Here is a 22,465-nt window from a genome sequence, read left to right on the forward strand (position 1 = left end):
CTCACACACACAGCAGGCACTTCCCTCACACTCAGCGGGTACTGCCATCACACAGCGGGCACTGCCCCTTACATACAGCCAGGAACTGCCCTCGTACATTACCGGGCACTGCCCTCTATGGCCCATGAGCCCTTGCTATCCTTTCTCCTACAGAGACGCTGTTTCCAGACAGCACACAGGTCAGCTGGGCTAGGTGCCCAGCACCATGTGGTCCACAGGGCCTGACACTGCCTCATCCTCGCACCTGGCCACTGGCCAAGGCGCACTGACCAGTCCTCCTGTGTGCCCCTTGGCAGCCCCTGCAAGGGGGCGGGGGCACTGCGGAGACATAAGGCAGGATGAAGCAGCCCCGCGCCTTCCTGGGTGTCCAACCCCTGGGAACCCTCATGGAGGGACACAGTGACTTGCCCCCTGCACAGTAGAAGTCGGAGCCAGTGAGGGAACTTCTCCGGGTCCAAGCTAATTTTTGGTTCTGTCTTAGGGCCACTCCCGGCAGTGCCCAGGGCTATGCCTGGCTCTCTGCTCAGGGAGCCTTACGGGACGCTGGGCACCAAACCCGGGTGGGCCGGGGCAAGGCAAGCGCCCCCCCTCCATGCTGACCTCCAGCCCCTCAAACAGATGTTCTGTCAAGTTCCTCTCAGTGAGTGACCACGTGGTGCCTTGTTACTGCTTGGATTCAGCTGCTGGCCTCGTGTGGATCCGTCCAGCTGGGGGAGGGAAGGCTCGTCTTTGTGTCCTGGTCTGCCTATGTGGGGGAGAGGCCAGGGCACGCTGAGGGCAGCTGAGGGCAGCAGCCAAGCGGCTCCAGCTGGGGCCTTGTGTGGGACAATGAGGGCTGTTGGGGTCTTCGGGGGCTAAACAACCACTCTGGCAGCTGGGCTGGAATCGGGGCCTTGCAAAACCTCTGAGCTCCAGGTGAGCAGACCCGGGTCTAGGAGAGGGGGCGGGAGAGGAGAGAGTTCACCAGCAGCGTGTGGAATTCGGACATTGTGGCCCCCACGATCAGACCTGTGATCAAGGAAGAGAGGGGTTGTATTTTGAGTAACAGCAAGTGTTCGCCTCTAAAGACAAATGAAGCGTGAAGGTCAGGAGGAGAGAGAGGGCAGAGGGCATCATCTGCCACTTGGGGCTGTTTGCACCGACTGGTCACTGGGTTTTTGTTTTTTGTTTTTTGTTTTTTGTTTTTTTTGCTTTTTGGGTCACACCCGGCATTGTTCAAGGGTTATTAGGGTTATTCCTGGCTCTGCACTCAGGAATTCCTCCTGGCAGTGCTCAGGGGACCATATAGGATGCTGGGAATCGAACCCGGGTCGGCTGCGTGCCAGGCAAACGCCCTACCTGCTGTGCTATTGCTCCAGCCATTCCCCCACCACTCCCCCCCACCGTGTCCGCTTGGCGCTGGGTCCACAGCCCCCGGGACTTGGGGGACCATTGCCCACAGGGCTTCCTCCCGGGAGGACACCTCTGAAGTTCTGGGAACACAAGTGCATTTCCGACAGCCCCTGGCCGGGGCCAGCGGGTAATGGGAGAGTTTAATTGGCCGGTTGGGGGCCGCACTGAGGTGCACCAGCATCAGAGGCACCAGGAGACCCCGGGGACCTGTCCTGGACATTTTAACGAGCCCCACGACTCCCACAGAGGAAAGCAGGGGAGTCTCTCCCCGTCCGGGGACGCGAGTCAGCCGTGCTCCCTCTTCCCTCCTTCCTGGGGAGACCTACCTAGCAGACAGGCCAGGCCCGCTCTGCCAAGGCCACTTTCTTGGACTTCAGGGGGTGCAGGGAGTGTCCACGTTCTTGGACACACTCCAGCCAGCCCACAGCTCCTAAGGCCTCCGCCCGGCCTCCTACTGGAGCTGCTTCCAGCCCCGACCCCGCTCACAGGGCAGCTGCCCCTCAGCCCCTCTGCCTCTTTCCCCGGGAAGCCCTCACTGTGCCTTCCCGCACAGTGAGGGGCTCTCGGGTGGGAATGTAGCAGGAGGAACTGGGAGGAGGTGGTCCTGGGGCATGTGGAGCCGTCAGCACAGGGTCCCAGGCTCCAGCCATGCCCCTTCCCTCGGGGCCTGTCTCCCGGGAAAGTCTCTCTAGACTGTCCTGGATGGCAGTGCCGGGGTGGACCCGGGACTCCTGCCCCCGGGCACGCACTCTGCTGTGCAAACTCTGGGTTTCTCCTTCCCTGTCCGGCCGCTTCCTGTCTGTGGCACCCTAGGGCGGGCCGTCTGTGCGTGACCCGCATTTCCGGCGAGAGAAGAACCCACGCCCAGGCCTCTCTGAGAAGCTCAGCAGGTGAGGAGGAAACCCTCACCCTGTCACACGCTGGAGTCTCGGTCTCCATCCCACCCGTGTGGGGGCACAGGGGACCCGCACTGAGAAGGCGCTTGGTGAACCCCCATGGAAATACTGATGGCAACGAGGAATTAGCACTGTAGCACTGTCCTCCCGTTGTTCATCGATTTGCTCAAGTGGGCCCAGTTATGTGTCCATTGTGAGGCTTGTTGTTACTGTGTTTTGCATATTGAATACATCACGGGTAGCTCGCCAGGCTTTGCCGTGTGGGCGAGAACTCTCAATAGTTTGCTGGGCTCTCCGAGAGGGACGGAGGAATCGAACCTGGCTCGGCCCGGCCAGCCGCATGCAAAGCAAATGCCCTACTGCTGGGCTATCGCTCCAGCCCGCACTGTCATTCCAGCCCGCGGAATTATCCACGTGGTTTTTGGGAGTTGACACCCATTTTCTCGTGCGGAGACCTACACGCCCGCATCATTCCGGGAGCCAGGCTGCTGCCCACATGCACCCTAACTGAGCTGAGTTCCCTAAGGCACAAGGCTGATGGAAACACCTAGGTGTGCCACAACCCTGGGCCATGGGGCCTGAGTGGGGCAAGAGGCAGCTCGTGCGAGGGGCAGGTGAAGGGGCAGACCAGGGCCCAGCCCTCCCGGCCAGTGTCTCGTCTCTGTCCTGCTGGGCACAGCCCCACACCCCAGGGGTCAGTGGGTGCGTGGGGCAGGGAGAGGCCAGAGCTGCCCGGGGAAGGCCTCAGGGAGCCCCCGTGCCCCCACCCGGCACAGGCTGGGGCTCCGGGCAGTGCCTACGTCGCCATGGTCACTCCAGGCGAGAGCAGGCAGTGCCTAGGGCCATGCGTGACACAGGAGAGGGCACAGGAGAGGTGGCAGCATCCACGAGTGACTGGACCTTCGTTCGACAGGGACTGCCCACAGCCCCTGGCCAAGCAGGAGGCGCCCAGCAGATGAGGGGCTGCCCCACTCGGCCCCCAGGGAAGCCCCCGCGCCCTGCAATGCCCCTGCCCGGAGCCCTGACCACAGTGACCGCCGAGCACCCTGAGTGCCACCTGCCAACACACGTGAGTCTGGGCATGCCGTCCCCACCCCCGGGCACAGTCCGGAAGAGTCTCAGGTGCACCGTGCCCCCAGGCACATGTCCACAGCTGCCTCTGACCAGCCCTTCCCAGCGACCCCTGTGGGGCATGTTGCTCGCACCCAAGTACACTCATGTGTAGTTCATAGAAATGCCGCCTGGGCATGTCCCGCCCAGGCCACGGAGAGCCCAATCTGCCCTGGCACATGATTCTCTGCTCCCTCCTGTTCCAGCTGCTTTGGCCCTAGGCTGGTCATACACTGCCACTGAGACCCCCGCCCCCGGGGTCTCCTGTAAGCCACATCTGAGGGTCCGTCTAATCCTCTCAGATGGGTGTGGACCTGGGGCATGAACGGGGGTCTTGGACTGTGGGTTATGCGTCCGGGTACGAGCTGAGCTACAGTGTGGGTTGTGTGTCCGGGTACGAGCTGGTATCCCAGTTTGGGTTGTGTGTTGTGTATGAGCTGGGCTTCCAGAGTGGGTTGTGTGTCTGGGTACAAGCTTGTCTCCCAGTGTGGGTTGTGTGTTGTGTACAAGCTGGGCTCCCAGTGTGGGTTGTGTGTTGTCGACGACCTGGTCTCCCAGTGTGGGTTCTTGTCCAGCTATGAGCTGGGCTCTCCTTGGGGTCTGTGTGGGGGTCTTCCCCGGGGGCAGACTGATGCCCCATTCCCCACTGCCCCTCACCTGCTGCCTGCGTCCAGCCCTCCTCCGAGACGCAGCCCCAGGGGCTCTGCCTGGACCCTGCCCTGTCCCCCTCCGCCTAGTCTGGGGCCGTGTCCTCCCATTCCTGCGGCAGCCTGGGGCTCCCGGCAGGAGGAGGGGCTGCGCCAAGCAGAGCCCTCCTGGGAAGCACATCTGAGCCTCCCACCTGGAAGAGAGGTTTGGGGGGCCGCAGGAGGCAGGGGGCTCCGTAATGTCTCACCCACTTCACCTGAGGGGCAGTGGCCTAGCTCTGGGCCACCTCTGTGACCAGGGCGACCTGTGGGCGTGGGAAGGACTGAGACCCACCTCCCAGGGCTTGTGCTCTTGGGCTTCTCTGAGTTCCCCCGGTTCCAGAAGCTTCCCTGCATGCTATCCTGGGCTTCCTTCCTTACCACCTGGGCAGCGGTTCCCGGGAAAGAGCACGGATAGAGAGAGGAGCTGTGAGTGCTGAGATGCCCCAAGTGTCCACTAGGAAGAGGCACCTGGAGGCTTCCCTCAAGGCGCCTGCACACCTGGGAGGTCTCACTCCCATGAGCTGTGCTGGGCGCTAGCTTCTGGCATACCCTCCCTGGCTCACGCCAGGAGTCTGTCTGCCCCCGGACCCCCCAGACCCGCCTGGCCCTTGCCCTGGCCTGAGGGGGAGCTGGAAGACTCACACGGGTCTCTGCTATTCCACCCCACAGCCCGGCTCATCTCCCTGCCTCGGCCCCTGACCTCGGGCTTGGAGGGGACAGCCCCACCCCTGCCTGTGATGCCATGCCAGGCACCAACGCCAGTGACCCCCCGGGCTTCATCCTGGTGGGCTTCTCCGACCGGCCCCAGCTAGAGCGCGTCCTCTTTGGGCTCATCTCCCTCCTGTACATCACGACACTCCTGGGCAACACAGCCATCATGCTGGTGTCGCGGCTGGACCCCCGGCTGCACACGCCCATGTACTTCTTCCTCGCCCACCTGTCCCTGGTGGACCTCTGCTTCACCAGCAGCATCGTGCCCCAGCTGCTGGTCAACCTGGGCGGCCCCGACAAGTCCATCTCCTATGGGGGCTGCGTGGTGCAGCTCTACGTGTCCCTGGCGCTGGGCTCCACCGAGTGCGTCCTGCTGGCCGTCATGGCCTACGACCGCTACGTGGCCGTGTGCCGGCCCCTACACTACACACTCATCATGCACCCCCGGCTCTGCCACCTGCTGGCATCCACGGCCTGGCTCAGCGGCGTGGCCACCACCCTCGTGCAGTCCACGCTCACCCTGCAGCTGCCCTTCTGTGGCCACCGCCGTGTGGACCACTTCTTCTGCGAGGTGCCCGTGCTCATCAAGCTGGCCTGCGTGGACACCACCTTCAACCAGGCTGAGCTCTTTGTGGCCAGCGTGCTCTTCCTGGTACTGCCCGTGTCCTTCATCCTGGGCTCCTACGGCTGCATCGCCCGGGCGGTGCTGAGGATACGGTCGGCTGCGGGCCGGCGGAAGGCGTTCGGCACCTGCTCCTCGCACCTCATGGTGGTCGTCATCTTCTACGGGACCATCATCTTCATGTACCTGCAGCCGGCGCAGAGCAGGTCCAAGGACCAGGGCAAGTTCGTGTCCCTGTTCTACACGGTGGTGACGCCTGTGCTCAACCCGCTTATCTACACCCTGCGGAACAAGGAGGTGAAGGCAGCGCTCTGGAAGGTGCTGGGGAGGATTTCCTGACGGGCGGGATGGTTTCCGGGGCCCTCGGGAGACGGTGTGAGCCCTGGCCCCGGGGCAGAGGCAGTCGTGCTTGGCCGCATGCAGGACTCTCTGCGTTGCCCTTGGTCAGCCCCCTCGTGGCTGTCAGTGCTGTGGGTTTGGATTTCCCCAGGGTTTGAGTTGCCAGCATGACCCCGGGTGTGAGTCGCAGACGAGCGTCCAGTGTCCAGGCTGGCTGGGCCGCTGTGGCCACGCATACACACACATGACGGCCTCTGGTGGACTTTCCCTCCTGGACCGGGCCTACCCGGTGCCCCCTTGGCAGCAGGTAGATTGTGACGGGGTCAGCGTTGACATCTGCACACAAGGCGACCCGACTCTGTCTGGGCAGACACTGTCCCCGGGAGGTCTAGCTCCCGCACCCCACTGACCATTAAACCTCCACGCTGCCTGAGCCACGCTCCTGAGTTTGGGTCTCACTCGCCGCCCGGCCTCACGGCCCCCTGCCCGCCCTTCCCCACCCTGTGGAGCACACAGTCCCCAGCCCTCGTCATCACGGGCCTCGTCCTCCATGAGGACACGGCCACGGTGCCAGGGTGACCCACTGTCTGGGCCTCAGGTCACTGCCCTCACACACACAGCTGGCACTTCCCTCACACACAGCGGGCACTGCCCCTTACATACAGCCGGGCACTGCCCTCACACACGGCCGGGCACTGCCCCCTATGGCCCATGAGCACTTGCTGTCCTTTCTCCTACAGAGACGCTGTTTCCAGACAGCACACAGGTCAGCTGGGTTAGGTGCCCGGCACCGTGTGGTCCGCAGGGCCCGACACTGCCTCATCCTCACACCTGACCGCTGGCCAAGGCGCACTGACCAGTCCTCCTGCGTGCCCCTTGGCAGCCCCTGCAAGGGGGCGGGGGCACTGCGGAGACATAAGGCAGGATGAAGCAGCCCCGCGCCCTCCTGGGTGTCCGACTCCTGGGAGCCCTCACGGAGGGATGCAGTGACTCGCCCCCTGCACAGTAGAAGTCAGCCAGTGAGGGAACTTCTCCGGGTCCAAGCTGATTTTTGGTTCTGTCTTAGGGCCACTCCCGGCAGTGCCCAGGGCTATGCCTGGCTCTCTGCTCAGGGAGCCTTACGGGACGCTGGGCACCAAACCCGGGTGGGCCGGGGCAAGGCAAGCGCCCCCCCCCCCCTCCATGCTGACCTCCAGCCCCTCAAACAGATGTTCTGTCAAGTTCCTCTCAGTGAGTGACCACGTGGTACCTTGTTACTGCTTGGATTCAGCTGCTGGCCTCGTGTGGATCCGTCCAGCTGGGGGAGGGAAGGCTCGTCTTTGTGTCCTGGTCTGCCTATGTGGGGGAGAGGCCAGGGCACGCTGAGGGCAGCTGAGGGCAGCAGCCAAGCGGCTCAAGCTGGGGCCTTGTGTGGGACAATGAGGGCTGTTGGGGTCTTCGGGGGCTAAACAACCACTCTGGCAGCTGGGCTGGAATCGGGGCCTTGCAAAACCTCTGAGCTCCAGGTGAGCAGACCCGGGTCTAGGAGAGGGGGCGGGAGAGGAGAGAGTTCACCAGCAGCATGTGGAATTCGGACATTGTGGCCCCCACGATCAGACCTGTGATCAAGGAAGAGAGGGGTTGTATTTTGAGTAACAGCAAGTGTTCGCCTCTAAAGACAAATGAAGCGTGAAGGTCAGGAGGAGAGAGAGGGCAGAGGGCGTCATCTGCTCCACTTGGGGCTGTTTGCACCGACTGGTCACTGGGTTTTTGTTTTTTGTTTTTTGTTTTTTGTTTTTTTGCTTTTTGGGTCACACCCGGCATTGTTCAAGGGTTATTAGGGTTATTCCTGGCTCTGCACTCAGGAATTCCTCCTGGCAGTGCTCAGGGGACCATATAGGATGCTGGGAATCGAACCCGGGTCGGCTGCGTGCCAGGCAAACGCCCTACCTGCTGTGCTATTGCTCCAGCCATTCCCCCACCACTCCCCCCCACCGTGTCCGCTTGGCGCTGGGTCCACAGCCCCCGGGACTTGGGGGACCATTGCCCACAGGGCTTCCTCCCGGGAGGACACCTCTGAAGTTCTGGGAACACAAGTGCATTTCCGACAGCCCCTGGCCGGGACCAGCGGGTAATGGGAGAGTTTAATTGGCCGGTTGGGGGCCGCACCGAGGCGCGCCAGCATCAGAGGCACCAGGAGTCCCCGGGGACCTGTCCTGGACATTTTAACGAGCCCCACGACTCCCACAGAGGAAAGCAGGGGAGTCTCTCCCCGTCCGGGGACGCGAGTCAGCCGTGCTCCCTCTTCCCTCCTTCCTGGGGAGACCTACCTAGCAGACAGGCCAGGCCCACTCTGCCAAGGCCACTTTCTTGGACTTCAGGGGGTGCAGGGAGTGTCCATGTTCTTGGACACACTCCAGCCAGCCCACAGCTCCTAAGGCCTCCGCCCGGCCTCCTACTGGAGCTGCTTCCAGCCCCGACCCCGCTCACAGGGCAGCTGCCCCTCAGCCCCTCTGCCTCTTTCCCCGGGAAGCCCTCCCTGTGCCTTCCCGCACAGTGAGGGGCTCTCGGGTGGGAATGTAGCAGGAGGAACTGGGAGGAGGTGGTCCTGGGGCATGTGGAGCCGTCAGCACAGGGTCCCAGGCTCCAGCCATGCCCCTTCCCTCGGGGCCTGTCTCCCAGGAAAGTCTCTCTAGACTGTCCTGGATGGCAGTGCCGGGGTGGACCCGGGACTCCTGCCCCCGGGCACGCACTCTGCTGTGCAAACTCTGGGTTTCTCCTTCCCTGTCCGGCCGCTTCCTGTCTGTGGAACCCTAGGGCGGGCCGTCTGTGCGTGACCCGCATTTCCGGCGAGAGAAGAACCCACGCCCAGGCCTCTCTGAGAAGCTCAGCAGGTGAGGAGGAAACCCTCACCCTGTCACACGCTGGAGTCTCGGTCTCCATCCCACCCGTGTGGGGGCACAGGGGACCCGCACTGAGAAGGCGCTTGGTGAACCCCCATGGAAATACTGATGGCAACGAGGAATTAGCACTGTAGCACTGTCCTCCCGTTGTTCATCGATTTGCTCAAGCGGGCCCAGTAACGTCTCCATTGTGAGACTTGTTAAAATGTTTTGCATATTGAATACGTCACGGGTAGCTTGCCAGGCTTTGCCGTGTGAGCGAGATACTCTCAGTAGCTTGCTGGGCTCTCCGAGAGGGGCAGAGGAATCGAACCTGGCTCGGCCGGGCCAGCCGCATGCAAAGCAAACGCCCTACTGGTGGGCTATCGCTCCAGCCCGCACTATCATTCCAGCCCGCGGAATTATCCACCTGGTTTTTGGGAGTTCATGCCCATTTTCCCGTGTGGAGACCTACACACCTGGGTCATTCGGGGAGCCTGGCTGCTGCCCACATGCACCCTGACTGAACTGAGTTCCCTAAGGCACAGGGCTGATGGAAACACCTAGGTGTGCCACAACCCTGGGCCATGGGGCCTGAGTGGGGCGAGAGGCAGCTCGTGCGAGGGGCAGGTAAAGGGGCACCCCAGGGCCCAGCCCTCCCGGCCAGTGTCTCCTCTCTGTCCTGCTGGGCACAGCCCCGCACCCCAGGGATCAGTGGGTGCGTGGGGCAGGGAGAGGCCAGAGCTGCCCGGGGAAGGCCTCGGGGAGCCCCCGTGCCCCCACCTGGCACAGGCTGGGGCTCCGGGCAGTGCCTACGTCGCCATGGTCACTCCAGGCGAGAGCAGGCAGTGCCTAGGGCCATGCGTGACACAGGAGAGGGCACAGGAGAGGTGGCAGCATCCACGAGTGACTGGACCTTCGTTCGACAGGGACTGCCCACAGCCCCTGGCCAAGCAGGAGGCGCCCAGCAGACGAGGGGCTGCCCCACTGGGCCCCCAGGGAAGCCCCCGCGTCCCTGCGATGCCCCAGCCCGGAGCCCTGAGCACAGTGACTGCCGAGCACCCTGAGTGCCACCTGCCAACACACGTGAGTCTGGGCATGCCGTCCCCACCCCCGGGCACAGTCCGGCAGAGTCTCGGGTGCGCCGTCCCCACCCCTCCCAGCACAAGTCCACTGCTGCCTCTGCCCAGCCCTTCCCAGCGACCCCCGTGGGGCATGTTGCTCGCACCCTGGAACTCTCGCGTGTAGTTCATAGAAATGCCGCCCGGGCATGTCCCGCCCAGGCCACGGAGAGCCCGATCTCCCCTGGCACGTGATTCTCTGCTCCCTCCTGTTCCAGCTGCTTTGGCTCTAGGCTGGTCATACACCACCACTGAGACCCCCGCCCCCGGGGCCTCCTGTAAGCCACATCTGAGGGTCTGTCTAATCCTCTCAGATGGGTGTGGACCTGGGGCATGAACGGGGGTCTTGGACTGTGGGTTATGCGTCCAGGTACGAGCTGGGCTACTGTGTGGGTTGTGTGTTGTGTACGAGCTGGGCTCCCAGTGCGGGTTGTGTGTCTGGGTACGAGCTGGGCTTCCAGTGCGGGTTGTGTGTCTGGGTACGAACTGGTCTCCCAGTGCGGGTTGTGTGTCTGGGTACGAGCTGGGCTTCCAGTGCGGGTTGTGTGTCTGGGTACGAACTGGTCTCCCAGTGTGGGTCATGTGTCCGGGCACAAGCTGGTCTCCCTGTGTGAGTTGTGTGTCTGGGTACAAACTGGTCTCCCAGTGTGGGTTGTGTGTCTGGGTATGAGCTGGGCTCCCAGTGTGGGTTGTGTGTCTGGGTACGAGCTAGTCTCCCAGTGTGGGTTGTGTGGTCTCCCAGTGTGGGTTCTTGTCCGGGTACGAGCTGGGCTCTCCTTGGGGTCTCTGTGGGGGTCTTCCCCGGGGGCAGACTGATGCCCCATTCCCCACAGCCCTTCACCTGCTGCCTGCGTCCAGCCCTCCTCCGAGACGCAGCCCCAGGGGCTCTGCCTGAACCCTGCCCTGTCCCCCTCCGCCTAGTCTGGGGCCGTGTCCTCCCATTCCTGCGGCAGCCTGGGGCTCCCGGCAGGAGGAGGGGCTGCGCCGAGCAGAGCCCTCCTGGGAAGCACATCTGAGCCTCCCACCTGGAAGAGAGGTTCGGGGGGCCGCAGGAGGCAGGGGGCTCCGTAATGTCTCATCCACTTCACCTGAGGGGCAGTGGCTGAGCTCTGGGCCACCTCCGCGACCAGGGTGACCTGTGGGCATGGAGAGGACTGAGACCCACCTCCCAGGGCTTGTGCTCTTGGGCTTCTCTCAGTACCCCCGGTTCCAGAAGCTTCCCTGCATGCTATCCTGGGCTTCCTTCCTTACCACCTGGGCAGCAGCTCCCGGGAAAGAGCAGGGATAGAGAGAGGAGCTGTGAGCGCTGAAATGCCCCAAGCGTCCTCTAGGAAGAGGCACCTGGAGGCTTCCCCCAAGGCGCCTGCACACCTGGGGGTCTCACTCCCACGAGCTCTGCTGGGCGCCGGCTTCTGGCATGCCCGCCCTGCCCCTCCCCAGGGGTCTGTCTGCCCCTGGACCCGCTGGACCCGCCGGACCCGCCTGGCCCTTGCCCTGGCCTGAGGGGGAGCCAGGGGACTCACGCGGGTCTTGGCCGTTCTTCCCCACAGCCCAGCTCGTCTCCCTGCCTCAGCCCCTGACCGCGGGCTCAGGGGGCCCAGCCCTGGCCCTGCCCGTGATGCCATGCCGGGCACCAACACCAGCGGCCCCCCGGGCTTCATCCTGGTGGGCTTCTCCGACCGGCCCCAGCTAGAGCGCGTCCTCTTTGGGCTCATCTCCCTCCTGTACATCATGACACTCCTGGGCAACGCGGCCATCATGCTGGTGTCGCGGCTGGACCCCCGGCTGCACACGCCCATGTACTTCTTCCTCGCCCACTTGTCCCTGCTGGACCTCTGCTTCACCAGCAGCGTCGTGCCCCAGCTGCTGGTCAACCTGGGCGGCCCCGACAAGTCCATCTCCTATGGGGGCTGCGTGGTGCAGCTCTACGTGTCCCTGGCGCTGGGCTCCACCGAGTGCGTCCTGCTGGCCGTCATGGCCTACGACCGCTACGTGGCCGTGTGCCGGCCCCTGCACTACACACTCATCATGCACCCCCGACTCTGCCGCCTGCTGGCGTCCACGGCCTGGCTCAGCGGCGTGGCCACCACCCTCGTGCAGTCCACGCTCACCCTGCAGCTGCCCTTCTGTGGCCACCGCCGTGTGGACCACTTCGTCTGCGAGGTGCCCGTGCTCATCAAGCTGGCCTGCGTGGACACCACCTTCAACCAGGCCGAGCTCTTTGTGGCCAGCGTGCTCTTCCTGGTACTGCCCGTGTCCTTCATCCTGGGCTCCTACGGCTGCATCGCCCGGGCGGTGCTGAGGATGCGGTCGGCCGCGGGCCGGCGGAAGGCATTCAGCACTTGTTCCTCGCACCTCACAGTGGTCGTCATCTTCTATGGGACCATCATCTTCATGTACCTACAGCCGGCCCAGAGCAGGTCCAAGGACCAGGGCAAGTTCGTGTCCCTGTTCTACACGGTGGTGACGCCCGTGCTCAACCCTCTCATCTACACCCTGAGGAACAAGGAGGTGAAGGCCGGGCTCCGGAAGGTTCTGAGGAGGATTCTGGGGTCGCGTTCTACCTGACCATCTGGCATTTGCAGGACCAGGCTGTTGATAAGTGATCGTGCTTTCTTTTAAAAATTGCAGCTGGTGGGGCTGGAGTGATAGCACAACGGGTGGGCATTTGCCTTGCACACAGCCAACATGGCCGACACAGGTTCGATTCCCAGCATCCCACATGGTCCACCGAGCACCGCCAGGAGTAATTCCTGAGTGCATGAGCCAGGAGTAACCCCTGAGCATCGCCAGGTGTGACCCAAAAAGCAAAAAAAAAAAAAATTGCAGCTGGAGAATCAGGTCAGCGGGGAGGTGTGTGTCCTGCATGCAGCCTCCTGGCCGATTCCCAACCCATGTGGGTTCGAGCACAGAGCCGGGAGCGAGCCCTGAGCACCTTGGGCGTGGCCTATCCCCCCAATAAAAGACGTGAATACCGTCTTTAGTGTGAGGTGGTCTCTGCACCAGCCCGAGAGCTCGTGGCCTTGTCCTGGCTCCCAGGAGGGGTCTAGCCTATCTCCGGCCACAGGCCACTTGCACCTCAGTCCTCCAAGTCCTCCCCCTCCTACCCGCTGACCCTGGCTCTCACCGGGGCCCCCACCAATGTGATTTTCACCTGTGGTCGTTCTGAGCACCCAGGGGACCCACACTGGGAGACGCTGCTCCACCCCTGCTTGGCGTCTCTTTTCCCAAATACACCCCGATGATGAGACCCACTTCCAGGGACGAGGCCTGAGACTAGGAGAGTTCATGGCGAGTCTCCTGGGCTGGCCCTCCCGGCCTCCTCTGGGTGTCCAGGGGTGGAGGATGTGAGGCTGGGCTGCGTGGTCAGTCTCCCTCCCTGGCCCCGGGGAACAGGCCGGGAGGCTGGGCAGAGCTGGGCCAGGGACACCTGCCAGCATCTCACCCACCGCCCGCCTCCTGGGACAGCGCTGGCCGAGCCTGACTCCCTCTGGCGGGGACACCGGGCACCGCGAGAGACTCAGTGTGCCAAGAGCCGCCAAGGCACAGCCCCTGGGGCCTGGGAACAGCCAGGCTCGTCCACCGAGCAGGGCAGCCCCAGACAGGTCAGGGGGGACATGGGCAGGATGTGCCGCCCAGCCGGCGTCCTGCAGGGCAGTGGGCAGGGGTGCAGCCCAGAGGAGCCCCTGCGAGTAGGTGGTTGATTGGGGGCAACACAGCCCCCAGCCTCTACCCTGACGGGATGCTGGCACAGGGCCTGGAGCCCCACAAGCCTGGAGGGTGGCACGTCAGGTGGGGGACACGGGTGGGACACAGCAGGCCAGGAAGCCCCTCTGTGAGCTGCCCGCCATGGCTCCCTGGTGAGTTTGGGGCATGACTGTGACTCTCCCCCACCCCCGACCAGCTCTGGGGCTGCTCCAGCCACTCCGCCAGCCTTCCCCAGACCCAGTGCACAACTCCCCACCCCCACCTGCGCTTGCTCTGGCTTCCCGGGGGACTGCTGGGGCTCCTTGCCTCATCCCTGCACAGCCACTGTGCGGAGAGCCAGGGGCCCCGTGTAAAGATCCATTCACCACCTGCCTGGTTCGGGCCTCTTCCTCCTCCTGTGTTGTGTGGGAATTTTCTCTTAGTTGACCAACCGTGGTCACTGCCTGGCCTAACGCAGCTGGGGACAGCAGGGCTGGGTGGACCAGACTGGGCTCTGATTCCTTCCCAACCAGGATCTCCAGGGACCTTCGCTGCCCCTTAAAGTGCCAGAGACCTGCTTCCACTGCAAACCGTCTCCGTGCAACCTGCCCCAGGTCGGTCCCCTGCATCCAGTGTCCATGTCTCTGGAGTCCACCTGCTCATGTCCTCCTCCCTGCTTCTGTCTCCCTCTCTCTTCCTCTCCCTCCCTCCTTCTCTGCCTCCCTCCCTCCTTTCTCCATCACTCCCTGCCTCTCCTTTCCTCCCTCTCTCTCTTTCTCCCTCTCTCCCTCCCTCAACCTCCCTCCCGGTCTCTTTCTTCCTCCCCACCTTCCTCCTCTTCCGCTCCCTCCTCCTCTCCCTCCCTCCTTCTCTCCCTCAACCTCCCTCCCAGTCTCTTTCTTCCTCCCTCTTCCACTCCCTCCTCCCTTCTCCTCTCCCTCCCTCCCTCTCTCCCCACTCCCCCCCCCCCAACTCTCTCCCTGCCCTAGGGTGGGAATGAACAGGATGGAGCTCAATGAGTTCCCCACCCTGCTGGGGGGTTCTAGGTGGTGCCCAAGACCCCCCTCCTCCTGGGGGTACAGGGCACCAGTGTGAGCTCGCCCATCCCACTTCATCCTCCCGGTCTGGATGCACTGCTCTTTGTGCTGGGCTTTACCTGCTGACCTGGGCTCTTGCTGGGGTCGCCCCACCTCGCCCTGCACAGTCCTGCCCTGCCCTGCCCCTCCCCTCCCTGCCCTGCCCCACCCGTCTTTTGGGCTCTGAGCTCCTCCCCTGCGACTCTGGGACTGGTGCACTCCCAAAGGCATGGCTGTTTACCTCGGTTCTTACTTCAATGCAGTAAGGGCTCTGCCTGAGATAAACGTGACCACGCTCTCCTCGCTGACCAATGAGCCGGGCGGTGGCTGTGTGCCTGTCCCGTGGTGATCCTGGCCCTCTCCAAAGGAGACCAACTGCAGCAAGGGGCGGCTCTGTGCATGCACGTGCAGGTGTGTAGGTGTGTGCAGGTGTGTGTGTGTGTGTGTTCACGTGTGGGTGTGCACAGGTGTGTGTATGTGGCGCACCACTGCATGTGTGTGCGTTACAGATACACTGGTGGTAAGAGCAGAGTGGACACTCCTGCATGGACCCAGGCCCAGGCTGCACCTGAGTGTCTGTCCATGGTCCCATCGGAAACTGCAGTTTCCAGGGCTCTTCTGCAGGAACTTCCTCACGATCACGATCACGACCATCCTGTTGTTCATCGATTGCCTCGAGCAGGCCCCAGTAACGTCTCCTTCATCCTAGCCCTGAGATTTTTTAAAAAGTGCCATATTCAAGGCTCTTTCAGGGTTAGGAGAATGAGACCTATCATTGTTACTGGTATTTGGCATATTGGGTACGCCACGGGGAGTTTGCCAGACTCTGCCGTGTGAGCAGGTTATATTCGGTAGCCTGCCAATTTGTCTAAAGTAAAAATGAGATAATAAGATATTGAGCGACGTCCTCAAAGTCTGCAATCTTAATCCAAACAGGAGTCAGACATACTGTTGTTGTTCTCATTCAAATTTGTTCATTTATTTATTTTCTTCCTTCATTCGTTGAGATCTAATCGTCTCAACCCTGTGCCCTCTGCATTTACCTTTTCAAATCGAAACACCGTGATGTACAAAATTGTTCATATAAGGCAGTTGTTTCAGGCATCCGTTGTTCCAACACCAATCCCACCACCGTGTAACCTGCCCCCCATTATTGTCCCCAGTTCCTCCCCCCACCCCCCAAGCCTGCCCCCTTAGCACGCACAAGCAAATTTGCTTCGTATTTCTTGTAACAAAACGGCAAATGGAATTGCAATCGTTGTCTGTCTTACTCTGGTGTTACTGAAGTCGCTGTCTGTGAGCTTCCTGAAGCTGGCTGGTGCTCACTGAGCCTCCAGTGCTACTGTTCTCAGTCTTTGAGCGACGTGGACTAGTTTCCCATGGAGTTTAATGTGCTGCTACTCGCCGTCAGAGCTAGGAATCTGTTGATGCCCACGGTCAGGGACTGAGAGGCTGGACAACTCGTGATGGGTGCCCCTTCCAGACCAGCTGGAGAGTTGGGCCGTGTGTATGCCGGTCGAGACCCAGCGTGGGAGGGCTCTGGGCTGCCTGGATCCACTCGGCCACTCAGCGGCCTGCTGTCTCTCGAGATGGCTGCGGAGCGCACATGTATTCGTGCGTGGACGTTGGCCCTGCCCAGGGTACCCGCAGCACTGACAAAAAATCCCCCAAGCCAAAGGAGGAAACCAAAGTCTCAGGAACCGCCCAACTCGACGTGAGACTGCTGAGAGCATGCAGTGTGTGCAAGACCAGAAGGGGCGGGCACCCTGTGGGCGTAGGCACTGAGAGGGGCATGGGCACCTAAGAGGGGCAGCACTGTGTGATCATGGGCAGTCAGAGGGTGGACACTTCCAGGAACACGTCAGCCTCAGGCAATGTACACATGAAAGCCCCACCCAGTCCGTCATTTTTTTTACTGAAACCAAAGCTCAGGGCTGTGAACGTGGCAGGCAGAAGGGTGCACAGCCCGCCGGCCCCCATGAGCAGCCTGGGGTAGCGCCCGCCCTCCCAGCTCACTCGGGAGACCCAGAGGAGAGGGAGGTGGGGGCAGCAGAGTTGCGTGTTAGAGAGGCCCGTGGCATCAGCCATGAGTGTGACTCTGCCCGAGTGCAGGGATGCCTGGCAGCGTGGACGGACTCGGCTGTCTACCCCAGCACACACGGGACCTCCGGGGACAACTACTGTGGCAGGACCAGCTCATAGTCATGCTCTGGGGTGCAGGAAGTCGGTCTGGGCACGCTGGTCGTCCTGAGCAGAGCGTACTCGGTCTCGGGGCTCCTCCTGGCCGGTCCCCCTCTCTCTGTGGTCACTAGGATGTTCTCGTAGCTGTGGTTGCAGCTCAGGGACAGCCGTGGGGAGAGGCCATGGTTAATGACTGTGTAGCACACCTCTTCGGAGCTGTGGGCACCTGCGTCTTCCTGCTAGGGACAGAGAGAAAAGGAGCCCCCAACGGTGCCCACTGACCCTCGAGCAAAGAACCAAGAAGACGTGAAGCCTCTAAAGAGACCCAGCACGGGGGGAGGGGGGGGAGGGAGGGGCGGGCGGTTCCTGCGGCCTCGGCCAGCAGTGAGCAGCAGCTGGTCCTGTCATCGGTCAGATCTCCTCAATCGGGAATCCATCAGTGATCAGACGACAGCACAGGGGATGCTCACAAGCTCTGAGTCACGGGGCGGAGTGTCCCGGCACATTTTCCATTGCAAAGGGGAAGTCCAAGCATCAGTTCCCTGCACACTGATTAACTCAGTGTTTGCCAGATGACTGTTGAGCGGCACTCAAAGTCTTCTAGGACATTGATTCCTGCTGTGCTTACAGATATTCCTGCTAACTCCTAAGCCTAAAGACTGGGAAGGAATGTGGAAAGCTAAAAAGGAGTGATGCTTGTGGTGGAATGATTCCATTTATTTTCACGATAATAGTTCTGAAAGCTGAAATCATGGGCTCTGGTAGAACTAGATGAATGAGAAACTAGCCTATTATCTAAATCACTGGGATGGTTTTTTTTTTTTGCTTTTTTGGGGGTCACACCCAGCCAATGCACAGGGGTTATTCCTGGCTCTGCACTCAGGAATTACCCCTGGAGGTGCTTGGGGGACCATATGGGATACTGGGAATCAAACCCAGGTCGGCCGCATGCAAGGCAAACGCCCTCCCTGCTGTGCCATCACTCCAGCCCCATCACTGGGAATTTTTAGCCCATTACCTTTTTCCGTATGCTTTAGACTGAGCAGGAATATTATTTCAGGATCGAAACCCGGGCGAATCCCGGCAGAACCTTTGTGGGAAGGACCCTGGCATGACCGGCGGGTGGGTGATCAGAACTGACATTTGACAAAAAAGCGTGACAAGCTTTCGATTAATTACCTGCCTGGAAGCGGGTGGGGTGCCTCGACCTGCAGGGTCAAAGGAAAAGAAAACAAGCTGAGTCTGGGGGTTGCAGCGGGGCAGGAGCTGAGGGGGTGGAAACGCCCCTGATCTGTCCAAGCAGCAAGAGGCAGGGGAGCACCAGCCCCCAGGGAGGAGCACTCAGCCCAGAGCTGCTCCATCTGGAAGGTGGATGAGCACCTCCTGACGCGCCCCGAGGCTGGCCTGAGTGTGGAGGGACAAAGGAAGGACGGTCACGGCTGCAGGGTGGCTGGACTGAGTGGTGGAGAGTAACAGGTACCAGCGGGGCAGCCGCTCTGAGCACTGAGGCCTCCCCCACTCCATCTTTAATCAGCCAGGACCAAATACTAAACATGGCCGAGGGACTGTTTCCAGCAGAAGTCTGCCAGATGGTGAAGCTGGCGCTCGGCGGAACCCTAGGCTGCTCGACCCGTCCCACAGCCTGTCGGCCGTGCCGTGGAGACACCTCGTGGAGGTACCACGTCGGTGCCGTGAGGAAGTCAAACCAACGCTTCCCTCTCTCGTGTGCTGCAGTGCTCCACAGACCCCAGCTCTGAGTCTGGCTCTGGGCTCATCTCCCGCGCCGCCGCCCGGGTCACCTGGCCTCTCCTCACCTGCCAGCAGCCAGCCGCCCACTGCCCCATGGAAGGAGGGCGCGTGCCTGCTTATCAGAGACGTGGGGTGTCATGAGAAGCACTTCCCCCTTTCACTTCCCTTTCTCACTGGCCGGAGACGGCCCCGCACGGCCCAGGGCTGCCTACAGGGGTCAGAATCTGCAGGGTATGGCCCCCGACTAATTCCAACGAGCCCGGGGGCCGATGCAGGTGGGCTGCTGGGACAGGGGGGTCCTGGGAGTGCTGGGAGCTGGTCCCTGAAACACGGTTTTCTGAAGGAAAGGCAGCCCCGGCCCCCACAGACCATTCTCGGGGTGCAGGGCCTGAACACACGGGACAGTGCCCACATCTGTGAACGGGCCACGGGCAAATGTGCCACCATGACGTGAAGTTGCAGGGGTGAGGAGGTGAGAGGAGAGGCGGCTTTCGGGAGGGTGAGGGTTGTGTGTGTGAGGCCTCGAAGGAGGCTGGGACAGAGCCACTCAGGCTCACGTGTCTGCTCCCAGCACGGGCGTCACAGTTGAGCCGCAGACCCTGTTTCTGAGCTGAGCCAGCTGCCCCTGAGGGTCTGGACATGTCACGGGAAGAGCAGCAAGACCGATGGGCAAGTGCCCGCGTGCTGGCGAGCGCCAAGGGAGCAGGCGCGGGTGGAAACAGCTCCCAGCCGCGCACACGGCGCCTCTCCGAGGGACGAGGGACGAGGGACCGAGGGAGACATGGGACGGACGTGCCCCGGGAAACCCCATAACGCCCCAGCAAGGTGGCTCAGGCGGGGGCTGGCAGTGCACAGGGGACAGAGCGAGGCCAGGGTCATGCCCACCTGTCCAAGGGCCAGGGCACCAGCAGAAACGCGGCCCCCAATGCCTCAGTCCCTGGGGTCGGGAGTGGGGGGTCAAGTCGGGGAGTGGGGTGGAGAGTCAGGAGTGGGGATGGGGTGGGGGTGGGGAGTGGGAGTGGGGATCCCCGCGGAGCGCCAGTTGGCGCCTTGGAGCCTCCACGCCGCGGGGTGGCGCTGCCGGCTGCCCGGCTGCTCTAGCCGGCACAGGGAGGCCTGAGGGCGGCGCCCGCGTGCCAGGCACGAGGTCAGGGGTCAGGGGTCAGCGGCGGGCGCGCCTCAGCGCCCCGAGAGCCTGACCAGGAGGCTCAGCGCGGACCCCCCCGCCGCCCCTGCCCGAGGGACCCTCCCCGCCCGCGACACTCACGGTGCTTGGCCGGGCCTCGGCCGGGGCTCGCCCTCCCGACGGCGACCTCGTCCTGCCTGCGGAGAGAGGGACAGCCGGACACTCGGTGGCCGCGCGGTGAGTGTGGACGCCCGGGGCGCATGTGGGGAGAACACGCGTGTCTCGTGGCCAGGGGGGACTCTGGTGTGAGAACACACGTGTCTCATGACGCGGGGACTCTGGTGTGAGGAGAACACGCGTGTCTCATGACAAGGGGGGACTCTGGTGTGAGGAGAACACGCGTGTCTCATGACAAGGGGGGACTCTGGTGTGAGAACACACGTGCGTCTCATGACGCGGGGACTCTGGTGTGAGGAGAACACGCGTGTCTCATGACGCGGGGACTCTGGTGTGAGGAGAACACGCGTGTCTCATGACACGGGGACTCTGGTGTGAGGAGAACACGCGTGTCTCATGACGCGGGGACTCTGGTGTGAGAACACGTGTGTCTCATGACGCGGGGACTCTGGTGTGTGAAGAACACGCATGTCTCATGACAAGGGGGGACTCTGGTGTGAGGAGAACACGCGTGTCTCTTGGCAAGGGGACTCTGGTGTGTGAAGAACACGTGTGTCTCATGACAAGGGGGGACTCTGGTGTGAGGAGAACACGCGTGTCTCATGACAAGGGGGGACTCTGGTGTGAGGAGAACACACGTGTTTCTTGGCAAGGGGACTCTGGTGTGTGAAGAACACGTGTGTCTCATGACAAGGGGGGACTCTGGTGTGAGGAGAACACGTGTGTCTCATGACAAGGGGGGACTCTGGTGTGAGGAGAACACGCGTGTCTCATGACAAGGGGGAACTCTGGTGTGAGGAGAACACACGTGCATCTCATGACAAGGGGGGACTCTGGTGTGTGGAAAACGCGCGTGTCTCATGACGGGGGGCTCTAGTGTGTGTGGAGAGAACATGTGCGTCTCATGATGGGGGGACTGTGGTGTGTGCCATCTCGTGGTGTGGGAGGGACTGTCCTGTGTTCAGTCCCTCATGACCTGGGAGGGATTCTCCTGTTTGTGGACAGAACATACGTGCAGTCTTGTGATGTGGGAGGGACTCTCCGTGTGTGGAGAGGATATGTATGCATTCTTGTGTGAAGGATTCTTCTTGTGTGGAGAGAACATGTGCAGTCTCATGATGTGGGATGGGCTCTCCCATGTCTGGAGAGAAACGCAGTCTTGTGGTGTGGGAGGCGCTTGCTCATGTGTGGAGAGAACGTATGTGTAGTCTCATGGTATGGGAGGGACTCTTCTGCATGTAGAGAGAAACACATATGCAGTCTCATGATGTGAGAGGGAACTCTTCCATGTGTGGATAGAACACTTGTGCAGTCTCTTGCTGTGGGAGGGACTCTTTTTTTGTGTAGAGAATACATGTTCAACCTAGGGGGACTCTGATGTGTGTGGATAACACACATTCTGTCTCATGGTGTGGAAGGAACTCTCCTGTGTGCAGAGAACACATGTGCAGTCTCATGATGGGAGGGACTCTCCTCTGTATAGAGGACACATGTGCAATCTTATGGTGTGGTATGGGAGGGACTCTCCCAGGTGTGGAGAACCCATGTGAAGTGACATTTTGTGGGAGAGTTTCTGCTCTGTGCAGAGAACATGTGCACAGTCATGAATTAGGAGGGACTCTCACGGGTTCAGAGAATATGTGTGCGATCTTATGACATGGGAGGGACTCTCCTGTGTGCAGAGAACACCCTTACAGTCTCGTGACATGGCAAGAACCATGGGAAACTAATTGAAAGTTATTTCCCAGCGGATTTTTTTTTGTGGGGCCCATACCCAGCAGTGCTCATGGCTCACCCCGGTGCTGCTCCAGGGACTGTAGGAGGCACTGGGGATCAAACTATGGTCAGGTGTGTGCAAGGCACACGTCATCCACTATGCTCTCTCTGGGCCTAATTTCCTGGCTGCTCTTGGTGGGGGAGAGGCTGTCCTCATGAGAGCAGGGAACTCCCAGAAACCCCGAGCTGGAGTGGGGAAAGGGCTGTGAAGGCCTGTGGGTGGTGGCACGGACGCAGAGGCCCCCAGAGAGGGGAGAGGGGGGAGGGGAACGCTAGTGTGTGTCTCCTCGGCCCCCAAGCCTTATCTCAGGACTGAGCTGCTTCCCCGGGAAGGAGCCGCTCGCTGTGGGCCCCGGGATCCAGGAAACAGCACACGCAAGCCGAGCGCCCGGGACCCCCTTACCGCTTCCTCCCGGCGGCTTCCTTCCTGCACGGCTCCTCACGGCCCCACAGGCAGCAGCTGAGTGAAGCGGAGAGGAGAGAGGTCACCCCGCCTGCTCCAGCCTCTGCTCTGTACCTGCCCCCACGTCTGGGTGAACAAATGGCAGTGTAAAGGGGCACGAGCTGGGGACAGTGGCCAAGCTTGGGCCCCCTAGGCCCCACTCCCTGCAAGCAGCAAGGTCCAGGCAGGGTCCCCCGGTGGACGGCCTAGGAGCATGGCCCCTGCGGGGGGACAGTGGGTGTCCCTCCAGGCTCCCTGTTGCCACACAGACATGGTGGGCACCTTCCCCCAACTCCAGACCCCTAGGCTGTCTGTGTCTCTAGGGTTCTTCTTCTTTGCATACTGTGTTGCCTCCAAAGGACACGGCCCAGTCTCCCGGGGCTACCATCCTGCCCGTGAGCATCACCCACCATGGCCACACAGCTTTGGCTGCTCTTTGCCCACTCGGCTTCTAGCCCGTAGCTGCCACACTGGGCAGGACCCACTCTGCTACCCTTGGGGAGAGGCTGC

The 22,465-nt window shown here is 61.8% G+C and overlaps 2 protein-coding genes across 2 annotated transcripts; both read left to right on the plus strand.

Moving 5' to 3' along the window:
• Positions 1 to 4,829: 4,829 nt before the first annotated feature.
• On the plus strand, positions 4,830 to 5,759 carry LOC130021516 (olfactory receptor 2G2-like). The gene has a single exon (XM_056112274.1). It carries the CDS (start codon positions 4,830 to 4,832, stop codon positions 5,757 to 5,759), a length of 930 nt encoding a protein of 309 aa, XP_055968249.1.
• Positions 5,760 to 11,364: 5,605 nt separating this feature from the next.
• Positions 11,365 to 12,309, plus strand: LOC130021596 (olfactory receptor 2G2-like). The gene has a single exon (XM_056112352.1). The coding sequence runs from the start codon at positions 11,365 to 11,367 to the stop codon at positions 12,307 to 12,309; it is 945 nt and encodes a 314-aa protein (XP_055968327.1).
• Positions 12,310 to 22,465: the final 10,156 nt, after the last annotated feature.

The sequence above is a fragment of the Sorex fumeus genome, unplaced genomic scaffold (genome assembly GCF_029834395.1).
Source record: "Sorex fumeus unplaced genomic scaffold, SorFum_2.1 ptg000017l, whole genome shotgun sequence".
Taxonomy (NCBI): domain Eukaryota; kingdom Metazoa; phylum Chordata; class Mammalia; order Eulipotyphla; family Soricidae; genus Sorex; species Sorex fumeus.